Below are 24962 nucleotides of genomic sequence, written 5' to 3' on the forward strand. Positions count from 1 at the left end.
TCTGTCATGCAAAAATCAAAATACAGAACAAAGTGATAAAACTTCCCAGTAAAACTATGAGAGCCCTCGAAGCTTAAGTTAGAGAGGAAAGTCCTCCAAATACAAGGCAAAAGCCTTCATGATATTTTTCTCCTAAAGCTGAATTGTGGTCAGACGTGGAATTACTTAAGTGGTACCCTAACTGCTTTACTACAATGTGGAGAAAACATTTAGAGTAGAAAATTGGAAAATCACTTTTAAAATGCTTGCTTGCTACTTTTATTGCAAATACTGTTAAGATTTCTTCCATAATGAATATGGTCTATTCAAAGTAGAGGGCCATAAAATGTTTAAAAAACAAAACAAAACTGAGTCTTTGGTAGTAACAAGTCAGGTGACCAATAATGGAGATGAAAAAGGCATTTTTTAAAAGAACGTGAGAAACATCAAGAATTAAGAAACATGTAAAAGAAGAAAAGCAAAACAGGCCAAAAACTGTCAACAAGGTGGTAAGAGAGCTAGCAGAAAACAATGTCACATAAACTATTAAAAAGCAGAGCTCCAAAAAGAAGAGAGAGAGTCAAAAATCTAACACCCCAGAAAGGCCGGTAGGCCCGAGACAGACAAGTCCACTAAACTTGGCAGAGTACCAGTGAAGCAATTTTAGCACAGCACTGAGAGAGGATTCCAAATTATATTGCTTTGGAAAATAAATGGGAAGTGTGAACGTGGAGGCATCAAGCATAAATGATTCTTTCAAAAACTGTGCAAATAAATAGAAAAGAAAAGGTAAAAGTAAGATACTGTAGTGAATTGAAACCAACGAAAAGACACTGGAAGGATTGCTTCCATGTCTTTTTAAGGATGGGGAAGACCAGGATATGTTTTATGTTTGGGAGAGTCAGTGGGAAGAAAGCGAAGAGAAACAGGGAAATAAGGAGAAGGAGGATTCAATTTATGGAACAAGGTTTTGAAAACTAGTCAGAGGGAAGGAATGAACAGGAAGTTTAGCCTTGGAACAGAGCTGGGACATTTGTCCCACTGACAAATGTAAGGTAAGGATGAGCGAAGAGAGACATTCTGATACGTAGAGAGAAGGAAGAGGATGGTTAAGAACCCCTTCATGAATTAGATTCGTGTAAGTAATTATGAAACAAAAGTTTATTTTTTTAACATACACCCCAAACAAACTGCTTATTTTTAAAGAGTCAAAGGTAAGAAGACTTTTTCAGAAATTTCGTCAAGCACTGAGAAGAAATATCAGGGAGAGAGATTTGGGAAAGAGAACGTTTTTCCCAAAAAAAGCCTCAACTTCATCTTTCTACCTAGAATAGAAGTTTCAGCACCTGAAAAATAGAGTCTGAAAATGTCATTACAGAAGGGACACGGCTTCTTTTATCATCTTCTACACATAACATACACAGCTTTCCACTTTCTATTAATAGTGGCAGGAGTCAAGAGCACAGTGTAGTGTTTTAAAGACCCTGAAACGTATGGCACCGTACTATGGTATCCTGGACCGAACAGGACTCCATGAAAAAAGCAAAAAGGAGTAATCGTAACAGCTCCATTTACTGACTGCTCACCTAGTGCCAGACGCTGTTCCAAGTGCTATCTGCATTAACTCATTCAAAGTTTACGACAACCCTTCAGATATTAGAGAACTACTCCAATTTTACAGATGGGAAAATGACAGATGAGAAATCTACCTAAGAACACCTGAGCAATCTGGGACTCTGATTCCTAGGCTAGAGGGCATATCATATAAAAAGCCCTGAGGCTGAAACGAGAATATCTGGCTTCAAATCTAAGTACCACCACTAACTAGTTGGTTCTCCCTAGATGTAGAAATCACGTTCCCTAATCTCAGACCCTCAGCAGAATAACAATCTGTCCTGTGTTACCCACATGCTGACAAGTACTTTTATAAACAGTAAACATATATGATGTTGTTATTATTAGAAAATAGCTGGTAGGTAAAACGCATGTGGTATTAACAATACTTTCTGAACCCTATCAGAAATTCTCACACCTTAATTTACATTGCCATGGCTCATATGCAAAATAAATAACATTTAAAATGCATGTTTCTGATTGTTTTCTGCCAGCTTCCGTTACTAATTTACTTACTAATGAAGATAGATGAGTTAGAGTTACTTAATGGACCCTGTACTTGTGTTACTTGCCTAAAAAGTGGAAATTCACGAACCTCTCTACATACCTGCTGGGAAGATCGACTGAAATAAAACCTGTAAAGCTTCTCCCACTGAGCCTCTGACACATGAACAGCAGGACTGGTGGTTGTTTTTGTCACCACCAGTTCTACCATTCAGCAGAGTCACAAAACAAACCCCAAACTGAAAGGGTATGTGTAGGTTTGTGTACGTGAAATAATTCAAAGGTTCTTATAAAAATCCACAGACTGTGGCAATGTTCCCTCCCTCCTTCATGCTGCACTTTGCCTGCAAATATAACAGCCAGAATGTCTCTGGATGAAAATATAATAAAATTAAGGCAATAATTTTCACCTCCTCATTCCTCTAGTGGCTTCCTTTCATCCTCGTTTCTCTCTCCGTCCAAACCTGGTCAGTCTGATTCTCGCTTTCTGACCACTCTATCTTTTGAAGCACAGAACCATGAATCCACTCTTCCGATAAATCTAAGATTCATGACATTTTCTGCACTCATAACTGAATTTCTAGACATGTCGTTCCTGGGATAAGTTCCATCATTTCAGTTGCTTATAGGAATTCAAGGCAACGTTAGTATACAATGTTCTGTTGCATATCTTTGTTTTAGGACAAGCATACTGACCTTGAGGTGAGACTGAAGGAAACGGCAAATCCAGGAAGAAAGTGTGAAAGAGAAAGTTAGAAACAATTAGTGAGGGCAATATTCAGAAACAATATTATTCACGGACATAGACAAATATAAAGCACAGGATTAGAGAAGGGAAAGGAGTCACACGGATTCTGCACTGGCAACAAAAATTAGTAATTTCAGATTTTCAACAAGTGTATTTTCATATTAGATTACACCACTGTACCTTAATGTAAGTTTCTAAAGGAACAAATTTTGTCTAAAATTTACCATTTCCTAGGGCAGGAAAAAAAGTAGTTTCTTAAACACAAAGGAAAAGAAAAGAAGGCTAGCTGCTCCCCTTCTCGTTTAAGTAGCTAACTGTGATCCTACAGCGTCAGTCAGCTTAGTTCTACACACACCTATCTTAGAACTGACAACTCCTTTACCCACCCCAGTCCATTTCTTAGACCCAAGTTATCCAGGAGCAAAAGCAGAAAAACACTGACAGCTTCAATTATTCTGTAGAATACAGAACTCTGATGCATTTGGAAAATTTTGAAATAATTTTCTCAAATGTGAAAATAATGTTTTCCTAATTACACCCATTATTTCTCATTCCAAATCTATCAAATCCACCCCCAGTGGTGCAATCTAAAAGCAATAATGAAGAATATATGGCTCTATAAACCTCACTTCATGTCCAATACTGCTCAGCAGAAAGAGGTGCAAAGTAGCCATGCTTCATATTCCTACCGTAGCACGAAGCCCCTGAGGTTCATTACTGCTTTTCATAACAAGCAGTTTTCCCTTTTTAAAAATTAATCAATTTCATTGAAAGTAGTATCGATATTATATCCTCCAAATACTTAAGACTTCTAACAGCCAGTGCCATCCAGCTTACCTTCAGGATCTAAATGTTACTTTAAGAATCTAAAACAAGAAGTTTATTTCTTGAATGCAAGCACCATTTCAACTTGCACTTTAATGTTTTCTAATATTTCAGTACTAAAATGAGAGTTTTTTAAAACTCATTTTCAGAATAATGAAAGGCAAGGATAACAAGATTTATGATCGCCATTACATAAGATAAATAGATGAAAAACAGAGAAACAAAATGACAGACAAAACTCCTCACAACCACACAGCGAATACACGGTGGATCCGTGAGAAGAATGCAGGTCTGCTGACACACCTCCTGGGCATACTTTATATGTCCTATGATGCTTACAGATTCCTGAAGGGATCTACAAAAATCCATGGGTCTTTGGCATTTGGAAAACAGTGCAGAACGCAGACAATGTTCAAAGTCAAAGAGAGGCCAACTTTTTACCTAAATGACTATTCACAATGCTCTTTTTTATTTTTGTTGGTTATGACACATTACGTTAGAATAATTTAGATCAACAATGACACTCACTGAAATCTCATATAGATGCAAAGCTTTATATGAGACACGAGAAAATCCCTGAAAAAAGAAAAATGAAGCTTATTCCTGTCAAGAGTGAGCAACCTTAAGGATCTTTTTAACTAATTTACAGTTCAGGAGTCTTATTTCACTTTGGCAACAAACTTTAGCTCTTGGGAAATAAATTTAGGAGAAAAAAAATCTGCATATAGAATAACTATATATAATTCTAATGTTTCCAGTGTAAAGTAAAAACTTGAGGTAACCATCAAAATTTCTATCAAGACTGTAATAAATTATAAGGTGCTGTGCCCACAAGAAACTTTAGGAAGATGGCCTAATAGAATTGACTATGTGAAGCTGTGTGATTTATTCTTCTTTTAAATGAAATCAGTGAAATTCATCTAGGAGGAAGAAGAAAGAAACAAGCGGCCCCCCCAGGAAAGCAAGCTGAAGCCAGCAGGATCAGATAAAGAACCAGTCACCTTCCGTTATAACACTCGCAGCATCTCGTTTTCCCTTTTTCTTTTCATTTTTTTAAACACAACCCATTCTCCCTCAAGAAAGCACACACAATCACCACACTCATTTCTCCTCTGTTCCAACTACGTCAAGACCACATTCACCGACACTGTCCTTCGTGGATCAAAGATATATGACTATAAATTTAAAAGTAAGGAAATGGGGCTTCCCTGGTGGCGCAGTGGTTGAGAGTCCGCCTGCCGATGCAGGGGACACGGGTTCGTGCCCCGGTCCGGGAGGATCCCACATGCCGTGGAGCGGCTGGGCCCGTGAGCCGTGGCCGCTGAGCCTGCCCGTCCGGAGCCCGTGCTCCGCAACGTGAGAGGCCACAATGGTGAGAGGCCCACGTACCGCAAAAATAAAAAAATAATAAATAAAAGTAAGGAAATGCTTTAAGGAACCATTTTCCTCATGAATTGTATACTAGTTTACGCCAAATCTATATACAGCTTAATATTAATTTCCCTATGGGAGATTTCTGAAGACATTAAGCTGAATGATCAATTCGGGATTTCTTTACAGAAAAAATATTTACAAATATGAAGATTAAATATGTAGGTTTATATTATCAGGTTATACTGTGCCATAGATGCCTGAATATACTGTGATATCAATATAAAATCACAAACATAAAACCCACTTTCCCAATGAAAATGTCAAAAAAAATTTTAGGTCAACCTAAGCAAATAAACTTTCAGGATGCAGTTAAAACAGTCAAATATCTAATTATAATAGTAAACATATTCATCTGGTTACACACATTTTAAATGGAATACATGAGAAGATAACGTTAATTTGGAAATACTTCCTTCCACCCCCAGCCACTGAAATAATTTTATTCACTCTTTGCGCACATCTTCAATATCAATTCACCAAAGGAAGAAGATGCGCCATTACTTTATATGTTACTAAGAAATAAAAAAATATATACCAATTAAATCACGCCATTATTTATTCACGTATCCCAGTTTCAGTGATGTTAAAATGTAAAAATACAAGTTAGAATTGGTATTTCACTGTGACAGAAGAGGAGAGAGGTTATCTATACTTTTGTTTAACCTGCAGATAGAAAAGTAATCCTATTGAATTATATTAAATAAGAATACTTAATGCATATGCATTTACTTATATTTTTACCGAAAGAAAAGCATATGTGCAATGGTAAACATATTACAAACATATAGAAGAAACAAATATAAAAATATATTCAATATCACAAACAAGGGTATAAGGGACTATTAAATCTCCATCTGTTTGATGAAAGGTCTGAATGTGCGGGGGATGGGAAGATAAAAAGGGAAGAAATGTGGGATGATTAGACAGTAAAATGAGAAACGAGCTGTGTCCCTATGTTTTAACGTATGTATTTATTGGGCCGACAACAATGTACAGTCTTGGGACAGAATGTGATAGATACTATAACAAAAGCACAAAAAAAAAAAAAAAAAAGGACAGAGAAATTACTACCTAAGAGAGGTCAGTAAAGTTTTTTTTTTCCCCCAAAAAAAGATAACAATTAAAAGGGGTCAAATTCCCCCAAATGAATAAGGGGAAAAAAATTTTGGTCAAAGAGAAAATACTCAGAAAAAGCAGATAACAAAAAAGCATTCATCTCCTAATTCTAAAGCCCAGTTTTAAAGAAAACAAAGAGTTAAATCTACTAATATCAGACCAAAAGTTGGAAATATCCTGTAAACTCTAAGCTTTCCAACACATTTTGAAAGATTTATAAAAAATAAAAATAACTCCATTTTCATTACATAAAATTTCAGATAGTAGTAAGCTTTAAGAGCAAATAAAAAAACTTAAAAGGTCATATCCTTGAGCCATGAGGATTTAAGCCTAGCAACTATCTTCCCTAAATTCTCCAAATACCACCAGAGAAGTACTTTCTCTTACACATGCACACGTGCAAATAACACCACAGACTAAATCTCACTCCTGGCATAACGGGAAAACGACCCCATTCTTTGTGTTCAAGCTCAGTTCATTATTGTGATCTTGAACTACAGAAGTATAGATTCCTCTCACTTACCAAAATGAGGTTAACAGTTACTGCTTTAGCAATTTGGACAGTTAATTCAGGGGCTAACGACCTTGAGCCTGAATTCTGAGCAAACTGGGAACACCCTTACTTTAAAAAACACAAATCAAGCAGCCCCAAATCTTACGAATAGATCATATGCCAGTTTTTTAACAGAGCCAGTTGTTTACAAATCAGAAGGTAGTTCCCTTGGAAGCATTACAAACACAGGTTACGTTTTCTTGCTAGCCCACAAAATTTAAGTTTAATCATGATGTAAAAGCCTAGAACTAATAGTTCTAGATGAGGTCTGGAAAAGACAGCAAAGAAAATGAAAGCGACCATCACAAGGCAGAAAAACTAAGTTTCCTCCTAATATTATAACTACTTACAAGACTGGCCCCCAAATGTGTTTATGTACCTATACGTGTGTGTGTGTGTGTGTGTGTGTGTGTGTGTGTGTGTGTGTGTGTGTGTGTGACCTAAAATTAGGAGCCTAGGATCCAAAACAACCTGCTAGCCTTCTATCCAAACAGCCTCTCAAGCCATCATCATTAATACTCGTCACAAAAATTAGAAGACCAGACCTAAGAGTCTGAAGTTCAACAAGAAGCCCCTCTTCTATAATAATTCTGTATCCTGGGGCACACATTAATTGAGTATGTTAAGTATTACTTCCCAGGAGAGCTCAACCAGACCGCAAATGGAAACGTCCTCACTGAAATTTCTAGGTACCGGCAAGCTGTGGAAGAATGCCTCTGCCAGCCTGCAGAGGAAAAGTCCGCTCCTTGCTGGAGCTCTGGTCTTCTGAGGTTAGATGATAAACTCCTTGAAGGCAGAGATTTTGTTTGTTTTGCTCCCTGTTGTGTCCCCAGAGCCCAGAACAGTGACCAGCAAATAAGAGCCTTCGTAAGTAGAAAAATTAATTCATTAATTAATGAAGAAGGAAAGGGTATATTTTGTGGCAAAGAGAAGAGTGAGTTATGGAGAGAAAAACTAAACTCACAGATTGGCTACTATTCTCAAGGTCTTGATAACTACAAATCTTACTAACAGTAGTGTTTTGAGAGATGCATATTTAAAGGGAGAGTAACCAGGTAAAAGGAATAAGGAATAAAAAGAACTTTAGGACTTTCAAAGATTAAACATGTCTAAGAAAACATGTCCTTTCTTCTCATCTTTTAATCCCTCTTATAAATTTCAAAACACAACCCCAAATGAAATCTACATCCATTAAAATTCCAGTTTTTATATTCCCACAAATCAGGAAATATAGTAAATCCAAATTTCTTATAAATTATTTAGGTTATACAATATTATTCTTTACATCACTGAAAATTCCTAACTTTCATAAACCAAAGGCAATCCTTGATACCTAAATTATGTGAAAAATCAGAAGATGGGTGTCATTCTCCAAACATAAAAGTTTCTAAGTGGGATGCTGAATCTAATTTAAATAAACCTCACATTAGAGTAAATTGAGGATTTCTAATGCAAACACCAAACTCTGCAGATTTATTAGTGCTTCTGTATCAGAAAAAAAAATGTAATAAAGCAAATACAGAAGCAAAATTATGCACGGGGGATAATGCTCCCAGTATCTGCCACGGCATGGGTGTTTAGCTAAAGGGACACGAGTGAAAGAGCAGACAAGAAGCAATTCTTTCAGGAGTCTGAAAAGATACTACTATCAGAATTTCATCAGCCTACATTACTAAACATTTTAAACATTATGCCAAAGAAAAGGCTATTCATCATGCATCTAAATAGAAACTATAATATGCTCACTTTAGAAGAGAAATATTCAATTTACATTTTGGGTTCCTCATGCTAATCTAAATCAATCTACTTATATAGCATGTCAATCTTTAGGTTTGTTTTTACTATTATTTTCTCCCTTAAAATCATCTGTGGAGACTATCCAGAACCACCAGGTGATGACTTTCTGGAAGTGTCAACCTGGGTAGGCTACAGCACCCAGTTAACTTAATCCAACACTAATCTAGATGTTGCTATGAAGGTATTTTGCAGACATTAAGTAAAGCCTACAATCCATTTAAGTAGAGGCGATTACTATCCCAGGTGATCGAAGTGGGCATATCTCAGTTCTTTGGAAGGCCCTAAAAGCAGGCTTCCCAAGGAAAGAAAAGAAATGCTGCCTGTGGACCACAGTTCTGGCCCATGCTCACGGGAGTTCTATCCTGCAGGTGATCTCCTCCTGACAGCTTTCCCATACACATTTCAGACTTGCTTAGCCAGCTGCTGACAATCGTGCAAGACAATTCCTCGTAATAAATCTGATATATATATATCACATATATATAAATATATGTACGTATCTCTCCTACCGGTTCTGCCTCTCTGGTTGAACTCCAACTGCTACACACCATAGTATGGAATATAAATTCAGAAATAGTACTTCTTAGATTTAATTGGGAAAAACATTTTGTATTTTCAGATGTATGGGTAGGCCTACATAATCCTTGTTTTAAAATTGCAGTAGCTCAAGACACTGGTACAACACTAAATCATCTGACAGGAACTACTATTGTTCTGTAAGAGCAGTGTAAGGGACTATTTGTTTTTCTCAAGACCACAAAGAATAAGTCTGGGAATTCTTCATGATTTAATCTAAACCTATTAATATTGGAGAATCTTACATAAGTACTAGGAAATTTTAAAAGAATAATAGAATTTTCTTTAGCCCAATGATAACATTCTGCTGTCATTTTTGCACTTAGAAGGTTGCTGAACACGCGGTAAAAATGCATGCTACTTCCTGAATTAGGGTGTGGCACTGCAGCTGCATCGCCCGAGAGGCTACTGCTTAAAGGGCACCCCAGCAAAAGAACCACCACACAAGAGATGGGCTAGAAATCAAGAATAAGACAATTATATCCAACAATATCAGAATCTTACCAGAGAGAACACATACTTTACCCACAAGCAATGGACCTAAGAGGTACTGTTCAACTGGATATATAACCGGCTGGTCTTTAATTCTGATCAAGCAAAACCCCCAGCAAGCCCCAGCAGCAGCAGGAGTGGCAGCAGCAACTCCTCTAGTACAGAACTGTAGCCTTACTTAACACTCACTTTCCCAGGAAGTCCCAAACAAATCCCCCTGACAGTTCAGGGACAGAAACGTGGCGTGGAAGGTACAAAGTGCGGGAGGCTGGCTTTCTGAGGAACAGCATGGCCAAGAGGGATATGAACACAGACAGACACAGAGACCAAAACCCCAATGGAATAGGACCAGGATAAGACAAGCCAAAAGAAAGGTGAAGAAACTCAGATGATAAATGACAGGGAGACAGACACCCACACACAGGAAACAGTGGAATAGCAACATAAGAAGCAAATGGTTAGTAAGAAACACAGCAGCCACACATACGCAGCTCAGTACTAAAAATCTGGGAAGAAAAGGCATAAAATAATTCCAATCATCTTTTATTCCCATCTTAAACTATGCTGCTCAATAACAAATTACAAAGCCAGTAGCAATTGAGTTTTTAAAACTGTTTCTTTTCTTGGTAGCCAAGAAATTGTGTCGAATCTTAAAATAAGATTACAATGTTACATGACCAGAGGACAAAATTCTATAGTACTTTTTCAAATTTATAAGTAATATTCTGTGGGAAGAACAGATCATTTACAACTCTTTCCCAAAATGTGAGAAATATAATGGCTAATAAAAGCTATCTGGTGTGCTTTGGATACAAATACAGATTTAATTCTATTTCTTACTCTCGTTCAAATCACGTCCATCTCCCCAAATCAGTATTGGGTCCAAAAATGAATTGAAACATTTTTCAAGCAAGGTATCTGTAATAGCAAGCAATAATTTCAATGCAGAGCTCTAATAAAAAAAATCAAACTGAAAAATAAAACTTTATCAAGAAATTTCTTTTCTGAAATACTGAAATACATTTAGTGGGAAGTCACTAATCCATCAGAAGTATCGTATTTTAAAATCTATGGAATTAAGATTTGAATAAAAGTCTGATTTCAAAAAACATTAAAAATATAAAAATAAATAAAATCTATGAAATACTGCTGTTGATTTCAGGGTGACACAAAAGCAAAGAAAGGCATGTACTCATGTAAGTATGTAAGGAGAGAGTGTGTGTGTGTGTGTGTGTGTGTGCATACACACGTGTGCGGGGGTTAAAGATGCAGTGCAAACAGGGAAGACGTACAAAAACCATACATAATCTAATCTTGAGACTCTGATAACTTGTTAATTCTGATTTAAAGAACTTTATCCACCCATCTTATCCAGAACCAGACCAGAAAACATGAATAGAGTTAATACCAAAATAAGAGGAAACAAATGAGTAGGTGATCAGCTCATTTATTCATACTTTCAACTTAGTGAAGAAGAATTGTGAGCGTTGGACTTTATCCTTTTCGTTTTTTGAAAATCAAAATTCTATGGTTACAGAACAAGAGGAAAAAATTACTTCTAGGGGAAAATATCAAGTCTACCAATATCCTAAAAATTTAAAACTTAGTAAACAACTTATGAAAGTATTCTACTACCTCCCAACATTCAAGAGTATGAAAATAAAATACTTCTATGAATCAGGCTCAAAGGAGTCACACGGATTAATGACTTCATTCTGTCACTGCCAGTCTCTCTGACTGTTCAGAATACAGTGATTAATGCAGTTCTACTGGAAGAACTATTTCTATGCACTTGTGAATTTATGTTAAATACATGGTGTAAAGAAAGAGGCCAAGAGGCATACGCTTTATCTTTAGTACAAAATACCCTAACAAGAAAAAAAGGCAAAGAAAATTCCAAGAGAGCTATCTGGCTGGTTCTGTTTAAACAAAGCTCATTTTGAAGAAGTCAAAGTCAGAGATCAAAAAAAAAATCACATCCAAGTCTCCTAAATTGTCCTCAAAATGTCCCTCCTTCTAAATTTGACCTATGTACCAATGTAATAGCTTGCTTCTCCACAATACAGAGTCTAAAAATTCACAGCCCAAAAGAGCAAGAGCTCAACATAAAAGGTCTAAACCAATTAAAAATTTTAACTCCTTGAACTTGAGGTTCATTTGTTCCTTAAACAGATAAATAAATAATTAGAGAGCAAGTGGCTATCTGCACTCTCTTGATTAACCAGTAGAAAACTTTAATTTCTTAATCAATGAATACTTTCTCTTTCCAATCAATGATGCTGAAGTCCATAGCTTTCCCAGTCTATTCCCACTCTGTGTTGCCGTTCAGAGACTGCAACAATGAAGTTAACACTGACTTAGAATAAAAGGTAGGTAATAAAGTCAATTCAGAGAGGCAGATATATTGGAAAAATATGTCCTGAAAAGTACATAGTTTTAAAACCATCCTTCAACCTTTCTAACATAGAGAGTGCCTCTTCAGCTTCCCTTTCCTTACCTTTCCAACTCAGCAATCTTCTTATCTTTGTCATTCTTCTCATTTTCCACCTCCTTCAAGATTTCCAAGAGGCGGTCAACTTCTGCCTGGGCCTTGCTAGAGTCATCTTTGTACCTGGCAATCTCTCTCTCTAATTGCTGTATTCGATCACTCATCTCTGGACTGGCTCTGGCTTCCAGTGCTGCCTCGTGTGCCTACAAAGAAAATGTCCACATTCTATCAGATATACGTACAGTGGCAGTGGGCAAACCATGTCCCCAAAAGCCACCTATACTCCAATTTCAACAGGGTATTATCAAACATCTAATAGCTAGTCTTCAATTTATAAGGTTCTTCTCTGCTTAAATATTACATAGACAAAATATCACTACACAGTTACTTTTTTTTTTAATAACTGGAAGTTTGTACCTTTTGACCACCTCCACCCATCATACGAACACACACACACGCACACACACACACAGCCCTCCATTTCTGACAACTAGCAATCTGGTCTCTATCTATGAGTTCAGTTTTTGGTTGGTTTTTGGTTTTTACATTCCACATATAAGTGAGGTCATACAGTATTTGTCTTTCTCTGTCTGACTTATCTCACTGCCCTGCTTTAGAGACAGACATGATAAAATAGTCAAATTCATTCAACATCTAGCAGAACTAAGAAAGCTGTATAAGACAGGTATATTGTTAATTAAGATCTCTGTGATCTACTTTCAAATTCCTGGGCATAGGTAACTTATTGATTCCATAAACAGTTACGTGTTAATGAATAAAACTAAAGCTGATTCCCAAATATAATTAATACATTGTTTTTATTATATTATTATTTTAGATTTTATTCTAAACAGCAAAATTCATACAAATACCTTCATAAAACAAGAACAAGTAGGCCTGTTCCATACGGGAAACTACCGTAACTTCAGTTCCAACATGTAAAAAACTCAGAAGTCATCACTACCATTCTTACAAGGAAAAGTTGAAAAACAGAAAATCAATGACTTTTCTAGGACCTATCAGAGAACTGAGGTCACAGGAAAAATTACCCCTCCAACATCAAGAGACACCGGCAAACCCACAGAGCTGAAGCTGACATCTGCTCACCTGGAGCAGAAGCTGTGAGCAGAAACACTTAAGTGGTACTTTTAAGGAACTGCTGGGGGCTGAGTATGGACATACAAGCAAACGAGTGAGAAAAGTCCCAGGGCTGGCGGTTTTAGGGGGGCCCATACTTTCATGCGCTTTAATCCAGGAACCACACCAGGGTCTCACAGTGAAGAGCCAACAAAAATCCCCTTGTGGTTCTGGCTGCAGGAGGGGAAGAGTAACAACTGTGAAATATGCCCAAAGCGTACTCTATCCAAAGACAGACCCTCAGGAGTAAAAATTTTAACAGAGCTTTATCCCACCTAGGGAAAGGGCATTTCTCCCACTCTAGCCCCTGCTAGTAAAAAATAAGACTCATATATTTGACACAGATGTTGGAATTATCAGACAGGGAATTTAAAGTAACTATGATAAACAGCTAAAGGCACAGGACTTCCCTGATGGTCCAGTGGTTAAGAATCCGCCTTCCAGTGCAGGGGACACGGGTTTGATCCCTGGTCAGGGAACTAAGATCCCACATGCCACAGGGCAACTAAGCCCGCGCGCCACAACTACTGAGCCTCCGCACCTCAGCTAGAGAGCCTGCATACCACAAACGACAGAGCCCATGTGCTCTGGAGCCCATGCGCCACAACTAGAGAGCCCACGCATCACAATGAAGATCCCGCACGCCACAACTAAGACCCAACTCAGCCAAATAAATAAATAAATAAAATATTTTAAAAAAATAGTTAAAGGCACTAAGGGGAAAAGGAGACAACACCCAAGAATAGAGACGCAATGTAAGCAGAGAAATGGACACTCCAAGGAAGAATGAGAAGGAAATGCCACATATTAAAAACCTGTAAGATCTTGCTTATAATGTAGAATCTAAAAACGGTGAACTCATAAAAGCAGAGCGTAGAAGGGTGGTTGCCAGGGGCTGGGGGTGGGGGAAATGGGAAGATGTTGGTCAAAGTGCACAAACTTTCAGTTATAAGATGAATAAGTCCTGGGGATCTAACATATAGGATATTGACTCTAGTTAACAATGCTGTGTTGCATACTTGAAATTTGCTAATACAACTTAAGAAGTGTTGTCAACAACCTAAGTGTCCATCAGTGGATGAATGGATACGAAAATGTGGTATGTACATATGTATGTATGTATACACACACAGGAATATTACTCAGCCATAAAAAGGGGGAAAGTCTTTTCATTTGCCGCAATATGGATGAACCTGAGAACATGCTAAGTGAGAGAAGTCAGACAGAGTAGATAAATATCATTATGATTGCACTTATATATGGAATCTAAAACAAAAACAAAAAGACCAAGCTCATAGATACGGAGAAAAGACCGGTAGCCTGCCAGAAGTGGGGAGTCAGAGGTGGACAACATGGGTGAAGGTGACCAGAAGGTACACATTTCCAGTTACAAAACAGTAAGTCCTGGGGATGTGATGTACAGCATGGTGACTATAAATACGTGCTGCACATGTGAAAGTTGCTAAGAGAATAAATCTTAAAAGTTCTCACGGGCTTCCCTGGTGGCGCAGTGGTTGAGAGTCTGCCTGCCGATGCAGGGGAGACGGGTTCGTGCCCCGGTCCGGGAGGATCCCACACACCGCGGAGCGGCTGGGCCCGTGAGCCATGGCCGCTGAGACTGCGTGTCCGGAGCCTGTGCTCCGCAACGGGAGAGGCCACAACAGTGAGAGGCCCGCATACCACAAAAAAAAAAAAAAAAGTTCTCATCACAAGAAAAAAAATTATAACTATGTATATTGATGGATGTTCAATAGATTTACTGTGGTGATGATTTTGCAATATATACAAATATTGAGTTGTACACCAGAAACTAATAAAATGTTATATGTCAATTATACTACAATTTTTAAAAAGTGTTCTCACCACACACAGGAAAGAAGGTAACTATTTAAGGTTGATGAATGTGTTAATTAGCTTGATTGTGGTAACCATTTCACAATGCATACACAGATTAAAGCATCATGTTGCACACCTTAAATATATACAATTTCTGGCATTGAAAAAGCTGAGGAAAAAGAAAAGAGTGAAAATGTATATTGCAAACTCTAGAGCAACCTATATTTAGGTTGGAGGAGGGCATTGTGGGAGCAGTATAATAGGAAAACATCACTAATTAATTAAAATGAAAAGTTACAGTCTTCCAGAATGAAAGAAGGGAAAATACGAAAAGTAAAATGGCAATTAGTAGAAAAACAAGTAATAAATCAGAGTGGGGGGCCACCAAGTCCTCTACCCAAAGGCAACTTGATTTCTTCTCATGAACCTAAACATACCGTTTAAGAGACCATAAAAATGACCAGCTATAGAAGTATCATGATAACAAGGAGATTAAAAGCAAACAAAGAGGGCTTCCCTGGCGGCGCAGTGGTTGAGAGTCCGCCTGCCGATGCAGGGGACACGGGTGCGTGCCCCGGTCCGGGAAGATCCCGCATGCCACGGAGCGTCTGGGCCCGTGAGCCGTGGCCGCTGGGCCTGCGCGTCCGGAGCCTGTGCTCCACCACGGGAGAGGCCACAACAGTGAGAGGCCCGCGTACCGCAAAAAAAAATTTAAAAATAAAATAAACAGAGAAAATGTGGGATTGTCATAAATAGGTGAGTTTGGAATATGAGTGAATAACATTTATTATTCTTGACAGTTACTGCTCAGTTTCATAATCCTAAATACATCTAACAGTCTTATCTTCAATATTCCAGTATTAAATAGAAAATTACTTCCACTTATTTAGTGCGGGGGAAAAAAGTCAATTACCAAATCTGAATTAGTTAATCTCAAAAAAAGTATTTTCCTACTTATTCAAAAGTAACTTTAAGCTACTGGATTTTCTTCCTTTCCTTAGCTTAAGAATACGACTTCATTTCTGGCATACCCTAAATAATGATTCATCACGAGGTGTTCATGCTGAACACACCCAATGTATGGAAAAAGAACAGCACCAAGTCTCAAGACTAGGCTGGGCCCCCTTTTCATCAGTAACCACATGAACTGGACCCAGTTAATCAGAGTTGGTAACTCAGAGATAATAAGCATGAAAGTGCTTTGAAAACTACCAACTGCCATGTAAAGATTAGAGAGGAATAAATCAATGAAGTGGATAGTAAACACCTGCACCAAATTCTAATATTCACTGGTATGGTGACTATCACTGTTAAATTAGCTCTTTCCAGGAAGCCTAATGCTAGTAGAAGAAAAATATCAGATAATTGAGATTTTTACATTGTTGTCTTACATTTCATCTATAAAGGAGTTGCATATTTTAATCTTACTCTGAATTGCCAATTTTCTAAGAGTTCGGGGACTCTCGGGAGTAGAGTAAAATCGGACAAGAACGCCAAGAGAATTAATCAAGGGATAAATAGTATTTTGAATTTTAGGAGATTATTACTCCACTGGTAAGTTATTCCATATGGACACTATAGAGTTTTCTACTATGCTGTTATTTAAAGCAAAGAAGGAACAGTAATCAAGACAGTATGGTACTGGCACAAAAACAGAAATACAGATCAATGGAAAAGGATAAAAAGCCCAGAGATAAACCCACGCACATATGGTCACCTTATTCTTGACAAAGGAGGCAAGAATACAGTGGAGAAAACACAGCCTCTTCGATAAGTGGTGCTGGGAAAACTGGACAGGTACATGTAAAAGAATGAAATCAGAACACTCCTTAACACCATATACAAAAATAAACTCAAAATGGGTTAAAGACCTAAATGTAAGGCCAGAAACGATCAAACTCTTAGAGGAAAACATAGGCAGAACACTCTATGACATAAATCACAGCAAGATCCTTTTTGACCCACCTCCTAGAGAAATGGAAATAAAAACAAAAATAAACAAATGGGACCTAGAAACTTAGAAGCTTTTGCACAGCAAGGGAAACCATAAAAAAGACGAAAAGACAACCCTCAGAATGGGAGAAAATATTTGCAAATGAAGCAACTGACAAAGGATTAATCTCCAAAATATACAAGCAGCTCATGCAGCTCAATATCAAAAAAACAAACAACCCAACCCAAAAATGGGCAGAAGACCTAAACAGACATTTCTCCAAAGAAGACATACAGATGGTCAACAAACACATGAAAGGATGCTCAACACCACTAATCATTAGAGAAATGCAAATCCAAACTACGATGAGGTGTCACGTCACACCGGTCAGAAGGGTCATCATCAAAAACTCTACAAACAATAAATGCTGCAGAGGGTGTGGAGAAAAGGGAACCCTCTTGCACTGCGGGTGGCAATGGGAACTGGTACAGCCACTATGGAGAACAGTATGGAGGTTCTTTAAAAAACTACAAATAGAACTACCATATGACCCAGCAATCCCACTACTGGGCATATACCCTGAGAAAACCATAATTCAAAAAAGAGTCATGTACCACAATGTTCATTGCAGCACTATTTACAATAGCCAGGACATGGAAGCAACCTAAGTGTCCATCGACAGATGAATGGATAAAGAAGATGTGGCTCATATATACAGTGGAATATTACTCAGCCATAAAAAGAAATGAAATTGAGTTATTTGTAGTGAGGTGGATGGACCTAGAGTCTGTCATACAGAGTGAAGTAAGTCAGAAAGAGAAAAACAAATACCGTATGCTAACACATATATATGGAATCTAAAAAAAAAACAAAAAAAAGGTTATGAAGAACCTAGGGGCAAGACAGGAATAAAGACGCAGATGTAGAGAATGGGCTTGAGGACACGGGGGGTGGGGAAGGGTAAGCTGGGACAAAGTGAGAGAGTGGCATGGACATATACACACTACCAAATGTAAAATAGATAGCTAGTGGGAAGCAGCGGCACAGCACAGGGAGATCAGCTCGGTGCTTTGTGACCCCCTAGAGGGGTGGGATAGGGAGGGTGGGAGGGAGATGCAAGAGGGAGGGGATATGGGGATATATGTATATGTATAGCTGATTCACTTTGTTTTAAAGCAGAAACTTTAAATAAATAAAGCAAAGCAAGAAATTGGAAAAGTTTTCTTTAACCTTTTTCAACTGCGAGTCCATCTTCAGACACTCTTCCTTCTTCTGTTCCAAAGCAATTTCTAGTGTCTTAAGCCGTGAGTCCTTTTTCAGTCCTGCGGAAGCCAGGGAAGAAGCATGCTCTTTCAGATCCAAGAGTGAAGCCTGAAAGAAGCAACATATATCTAGAATAAATACTATTTATTAACAAAATGGAGATTTAAATTCTTAAATTTATTTTCCTGGTGGTTTGTAGTTTCTTTCCATTAGCATATACTGACATATTTCCATTTCAAGAACATGAAATACAGAACAAAAACATTAGCTCTGGCTTTCAAGTCCTAACTAAAACAAAATGATTCCCAAGAAATACTCACTGAATAGTGATTTAAAGAGCTCTACCAGTACATATCCATTCCCACAAAATAAATGGAAGTAGGTCAAGCTTTGTGAATGTAGGCAGTCAACCTTAGTAGCTACACTGACTTTTTTCTTCTCTTCTAATTTTGGAAGAAACATTCTATTAGAAACTTAAATTCCCATAAATTTTCCTAAAGATATTAGAAAGAAAACCCTGAGAATGCCCCTAAAGCTCATGATTATCTGATCACAAGGCATTAGGCATTTTTGCTATTTAGGTGACATCAACAAGGTTCTTCAAAAGCAAAATCAAAGTATATTAAGTCACCTAATTGGTCAACAATCACTTAAGATTTCTCTGCCAATGTTGAGGTGATCGTTAAGAGCTGATGTAAATAGACTGTCCTCCTTGTTCATATTCCGTTCGTCTATCAGCTTCCTCACCATGAGCACAATATTTCTCCAAATGTAACTGGAGAAATACTGTTATTTTAGGATCTGTAAAATGTCATTAACAAGTAAGAAGCCAACTCATAACAGGTAGAAGAGGTAAGAGGTAAGACTTAGGAAATAAATGATTCAATCTACTGTATCTCTGCAAAGCTTCCTGAAATAATCCCTGCTACAAGAAGATTCTTTAAATTTTCCAACAGATCGTTTTTTTTTATGCATTCTGTAAACACCAACAACATATACACATAATGCACTGGCTAAGCAAACCAAATAATTCCATTTTGGTGATCTTGACCTCTTTCTCTGAGAGGTCGCCTTGCAATAGGCTGACTTTTTCTTTCAGGTCTTTAAGATCTTTTTTGTAGTTATCAATTTCCTCCTGCTTTTCTCGCTCATCTCGGTCCCGCTGGTCCTTTAAGCGTTCGATTGTCCGCTCCTGATAAGAGAGCACATCAATACATGAGAAAATTCCTTTCATACTTCTATCATATGACTGCAATTCAGCTTCTAGCTGATAAAATTTCACACTTCCATCCTCCATTCAAAAGACAGTGAAAGGTTGTTAATAATTTACCTTTTAAAGAATTCAACCTTCCAACCTATCTTGCCCTAACATACATCTGGTTTTGTTCTTTTGATTCCCCTAGGTTTCTTTTCCTATAACCTTAATTAGTATTAGATGTCCCTAGAGTATTCTTTTGGAATAATCTCATTTATTCAAATCCCAAGCAACAAAAAACTTATACATATACCCTAAGGACAATAAGTAGCAAATATTTCTTTTCTATATATAATTCACATGTTGCCTACAAAGCAATGGAAACAACTCACAACTCACACAGCAAAAAGGAGGAGGTTGGAGAGATTATGATTTGTTGAGCTTAAAGCATAAAGAAGGATAAAGAAAAGAGAAACCATTAAAACTTCTGTCAACAGATACTCAGGAAGTTTGAAAGTTGAAGCAATTTAAGTATATTTATGGGTATTATTTCTGAATATATTTGGGGATCAAGCCTTGATCCCTGGGCAGGAAGCCTGAAACATTCTGAGTTCAAGAGGCTTAAGGAACAGTAACCCTATTCCCTAAAGAAAAAATAAGAAGAAGAACAATCCAATTAAAATGCCCCACCAAGAGTCCTTAAACCTCCTCCAAGACATTAACACTTGTCATGTTGGGCCACTTCTTATTTAGTCAACCATTCCTGAAAAAAACTAGGTTTGCTCATGAAGGCAAAATGAAGTGGCAAGGCCACGACTAGAAAAACACCAAGTACACTGTATTAATAACTAAAACCCACGAATATATTAGATCCCAATGCAGCACAGTAAAAGAGAACTAATGTTGCCTCCTGATGGTCAGTGTCTGACATTCCCACATCACCGAATTCTAGCTGACCATACACATAAAAAGAAGATAGTAAACAGGGAGCACATGGCTGATTCTTTAGAAACTTCAGCCACTGCCCTCCAGTACGGAATCCATCCTGCCTAGCAACAGATGCTTAAATTGGCAACAACAAAACGCATCTTCTTTCCCTTACACTGGGTACGTCAGCAACAGTACAGGCAGCTCTTTTCCCTTTTGCCAACGCGACTTCTTCTGTCTTCTCTATCAAGTCTCATCACTAAAGTGACTTTCAGATTAATGGGAAAGCAGAAGCAATGTGTCTGTGAGGAGTCTGGGCCAGTCACCCACCTTCTCGGCAAGGGCCTCCTCCAAAGTAGTCAAGGCGGTGTCAGTGTTGGTGGTGTCAGCCTGCAAGGATCTGACTCGCTCCTTCAAGCTGCTCATCTGCTTTTCCTTATCTCTAAGTTGCTCTTGGAGATTTTCAATCTGAGTTGTGTACACACATTTAAGGGGGGGAAAAAAAGGAAATTAAGAGAAATACAAACAGTCACAATAAAAATCATTTTAAGTTGGAAACAGGTAGATCAGGGTTGTCAGTGTGTGCTCTGTAGAAATAATTTAACCCTAAGGGTCTTAGAACTTCATGCAAAGCTTTAAACTGAGAATTTATAGCCAGAAGAAAGAAAAGGCATACACATGGGTATGGTCATACATGCAGAGTCATAAATCTCTATAAAGAAATAAGGGAAGTAGCTAGGGAGAAAAGACCCAACATATAGGGATGGGGATAAAGGGTCTTAAGACCTACAGAGAGGAAAGCCATGAGAAACTGGATTACTTCCAAACCAACAGTGCAAATGCCCAGAGAGATTCCTTTAAAAAATGCTGAGGGAGGACAGCAAATTGAACAGCTGTACGCTAAGAAAAACAAATCAGCTGTAAAAAGGAAAAACTGTTCTTAAATGCTAGTGTTCAAGTTAGGTTTTTATATCATCTTTTATTTGAACAGCAAGCATTTTCAATGAAATTTATTATTATAGTTATTCATTCCTTTATATACACTAGTACGCATTCATTTACTCAAAAAACTATTGGTGAATTCTCTATTCTATGCCAGGCACTAGTGACACAAAAGAAAATGAACAGACCCATTTTCATTACAAGATGGGAAGGGGACTTTATGCAGCTGAATCCAAGCTATGGATGGCCTTCCATGCCATCCTAACGAGCACACATTTTACTCTAGACAGATGCGAACTATTAGGGACTTTTAAGCAAAGAAATGGTCCGGTCAGTTCTGTATTTCAGACTGATAATTCTGACAGCTGTGGAGAAGATATTCAATATCTATGGGGAGTTACGTAGAGACATGGAAACTGCTAGGAGATCGTATCAATTCAGGTAAGAGAGTTTGGAAACTAAATGAGCTAAGAGAGATGGAAAATAGGGGATGGGTTTGTGAAACAGTGTGGAAACAGCATTTTATCACTAGGGAGACTCCCGTACACACAATGAAAAATAGTAAGCAAAAATATGGAGGAACTGTAGAGAGATATTCTTAATAAGCAAAAGGAAAATAAGACAACTATTCTAAAACTCACAAACTTCATTCTTTCATTCAGCTACGTGCTAGGCAGTTTTCTAGGTGTTGAGGATACAGAATTAATCCAAACAGACAAAAATCCCTACCCTCAAAGAGCTTAACCCTAATACGGTAGACAAGGAATGAATGAATGAAATGAACATAGTATGTAGGATGGTGCTAAGTCCTACGGAGAAAAATGAAGCAGGAGAATATTATATCATCAACTACTCTTGAACTAGCTGGTTTATTTCACATGGCTTTCAAAAAGCAACGTAAATGTTATCTGCTTTGGGACGACTTTCTTGCTCTTACCTCCATGACAATAAGATGGCCACAGTCTGTATGCCATCACACATGAACAAAGTATTGATCTATATCATACATATACACATCCCCCATTCTTTTCTTTATCTATACATTTGTCTCCATTCTTCCATCTATCTATACATTATAGCATGAATCTCCAACCATATTGTTATTACTCATTCTATACACATCTCCACAAATAGACTGGATCTTACTCCTCTACCCCAGCTTTGTATCTTCATATCTGGCACACATCAGGTCTATAATAAATATTGGTTCATTAGTCGGTAATAATACATAAGCTTGGACTTTTATAAACTGTATTTAGGCACACACATAAACTTCTGCCAAGAAAAGAACTACAAAAGAACCTAAATCCAACCTTCATAATTCCTGCATCAATCCATTTAATATAAGCTCTTTAAGGGTCTGCTTCATTCCAAGCAGACCCTTCCAAGGGGAAGAAAAAAGGTCCCTCTCTACAGTCCATGAGAATTCCACAGCAGAACAAATAAGCTAAGCGAAAAGATGCAGCGAACTCAGAAAAGGGAACCATGAGTACTGTAAGGCTTGGATTTTCACTCTTTAACAAAGGAAGAATCCTACAGGTGAACCACTGAAATTGGCTCCAGTCTCTTCTATGCCAATAAAGTCCAAAGCATACTGTGAGAGAAAAGACCATCACATATGGGAAGCATTAGTTTCTTTTAGTTTAATCAGACACTCCTATTGGAATCTCATGTGGATCAATACTTATGTAAATTCACAACCACTAAAGAGATTTTGCCACTTAAAAGTCGAGTACTCCATAACATACAGAAGCCAATGCCCTGGTGTTTACATGTGTAACCAGCTGTGCGGGTCACCTTAGTTGCTGACATATAAACCTTATACAAAAAAAAAATATATCATTTTGTTGATTAGACTTTTTTTTTTACCAAGAAAGAGCAGTACAACCACCTTTTTTAAAAAATAAAATTTCATAGAACCAATCAAGTTTTACATACAAGAAAACAGAGATTTGTTTTATGAGCCCACCTAGTATACAAACAGCCCTTACATGCATAATAAGGATTATACCCTTCTTTCTCCTCCATCATCAGCATCTATGAAAAAATTAAGATGTTAACTGTTAACAATTCCACTTGTATAATTTGTATGTAGTCCAACTCTTAAAGGGATCCATTATTCTTTGCCAGCAAAAACAAAAAAAAACAAACAAACCAACAAACAAAAAGACTTTTCCTGATATACTCAGGTGCAGAAGCTGCTAAACCAGGTAAAATCCCCATTAACAAGTTCTCCCTAAGCTACTTTCTTATCCAATTACCCCGCTGTCTAAACTGTTGAGTTGGAGGGGAGGAAGACGATGCCTATTCCTGGAGAGCAGAAATAGCCATTCCACGGCGAAGAAAGGGCAGCGCTCACTAGAGCTGTCTCCTTTGGGCAAGCTGCTGTCGGCAAGGAAGACTTGCAGTAGATGCAGATGTGTGCAAACCAGCTGCAAGAGCATTAACCCAAAAGAAGCTCTGTGTGGTGAGTGGTAGGATGGGTGTGTACAAAGCACTTTCCATTTACCCAGCATCACGATGGACAGCAGCTGAATCCTACTGAAAACTCCTTTTATATATCCTCACTTTGGTTGTGACTCAAAATCGTGATTTTGTGATCAAGGCTCTCTGGGTTCAGACAAGTAGCTAACCAAGGGGTGTATGAATGCTATCATATTAATCTTGCCATTATTCTCTTCTTTTAACTAATCCAATATAGAGGCTGTGAAAACTGTTCACCCTAATAGTCCCATATCACACCATTTCAGTATTTACTATGCAATTTCTATAAAATATATAGTGGAAATCCCATTCTATACCAAGTTCAATTATCCACAGGATCTAAAATATACTATTTACAAAAGCTTTGAATATAACAGCTAAGAGAAAAACTGGATCAGTTATGCACATACTTGACTATTAATGATAAAGATGACTGTTTCAGAATCATGCTAAGTGGAAAAATACTCCTTTAAATATGCTCAGAATATGTACCCCCAAAAAAGAGGAAAACTTTCCATTTTGTAGAAACAGAAACCACAGAATCTCTAGAATGGCAATATGATAAAAACAACAAGAAATTACTCGTGATGGGGGTGGTGGAGGAGGCAGAGGCAGTGGCGACATGAGGGGCCACTAACACTAACAGAGAGTGTGGTATGTGTCAGGCACTGTTTTCAGAAATTTATGTATAACAGCTATTGAAGCTCCACCACAAGACTATAATTATTAGGCAATCTAGCTCCAGAATTGTACTCTTAATCATTGTGCTATAAATAATATGTTCTATGATGGGGGGAAAAAAAAGAAAGAAAAGAAGAATCACACAAAGATGTCTCAAGCATCTTTCCATAAACGATTCCTCGTTATTAAGTAGTGTTTATCAATAAACACAGTGTTATTACTACAGTCACATATGAAAATACTCTCCCCTACAGAAGCAAAGATGGAAGCGTGGAGCATCTTCCATGTACTTCCATGTACAGTCAAACATAACACAGTAAAGCTGGTGGGCAGAACCAAAGGCACTTGATATCAGGATCAGTATCATGATAGTATTAGGACAGTCTGTTTAGCCTTTCAAGGGGTAGAAGGAGGCTAGTTTATTTATACACACAGACT

General features: G+C 37.7%; 1 protein-coding gene across 12 annotated transcripts in view; it reads right to left on the reverse strand.

Moving 5' to 3' along the window:
* Positions 1–24962, reverse strand: part of ERC1 (ELKS/RAB6-interacting/CAST family member 1) — a 393839-nt gene that overhangs the window by 225476 nt on the left and 143401 nt on the right. For all 12 annotated transcript variants that reach the window (XM_033404157.2, XM_004278987.3, XM_049694824.1 and 9 more), the window contains 4 exons: positions 20748–20885; positions 19347–19487; positions 18263–18403; positions 12136–12329 (listed from right to left, as the gene is read on the reverse strand). In XM_033404157.2, coding sequence (XP_033260048.1) covers positions 12136–12329; positions 18263–18403; positions 19347–19487; positions 20748–20885 — 614 coding nt within the window. The remainder of the gene's footprint in view (positions 1–12135; positions 12330–18262; positions 18404–19346; positions 19488–20747; positions 20886–24962) is intronic.

This window comes from Orcinus orca, chromosome 11 (assembly GCF_937001465.1).
Source record: "Orcinus orca chromosome 11, mOrcOrc1.1, whole genome shotgun sequence".
NCBI lineage: Eukaryota > Metazoa > Chordata > Mammalia > Artiodactyla > Delphinidae > Orcinus > Orcinus orca.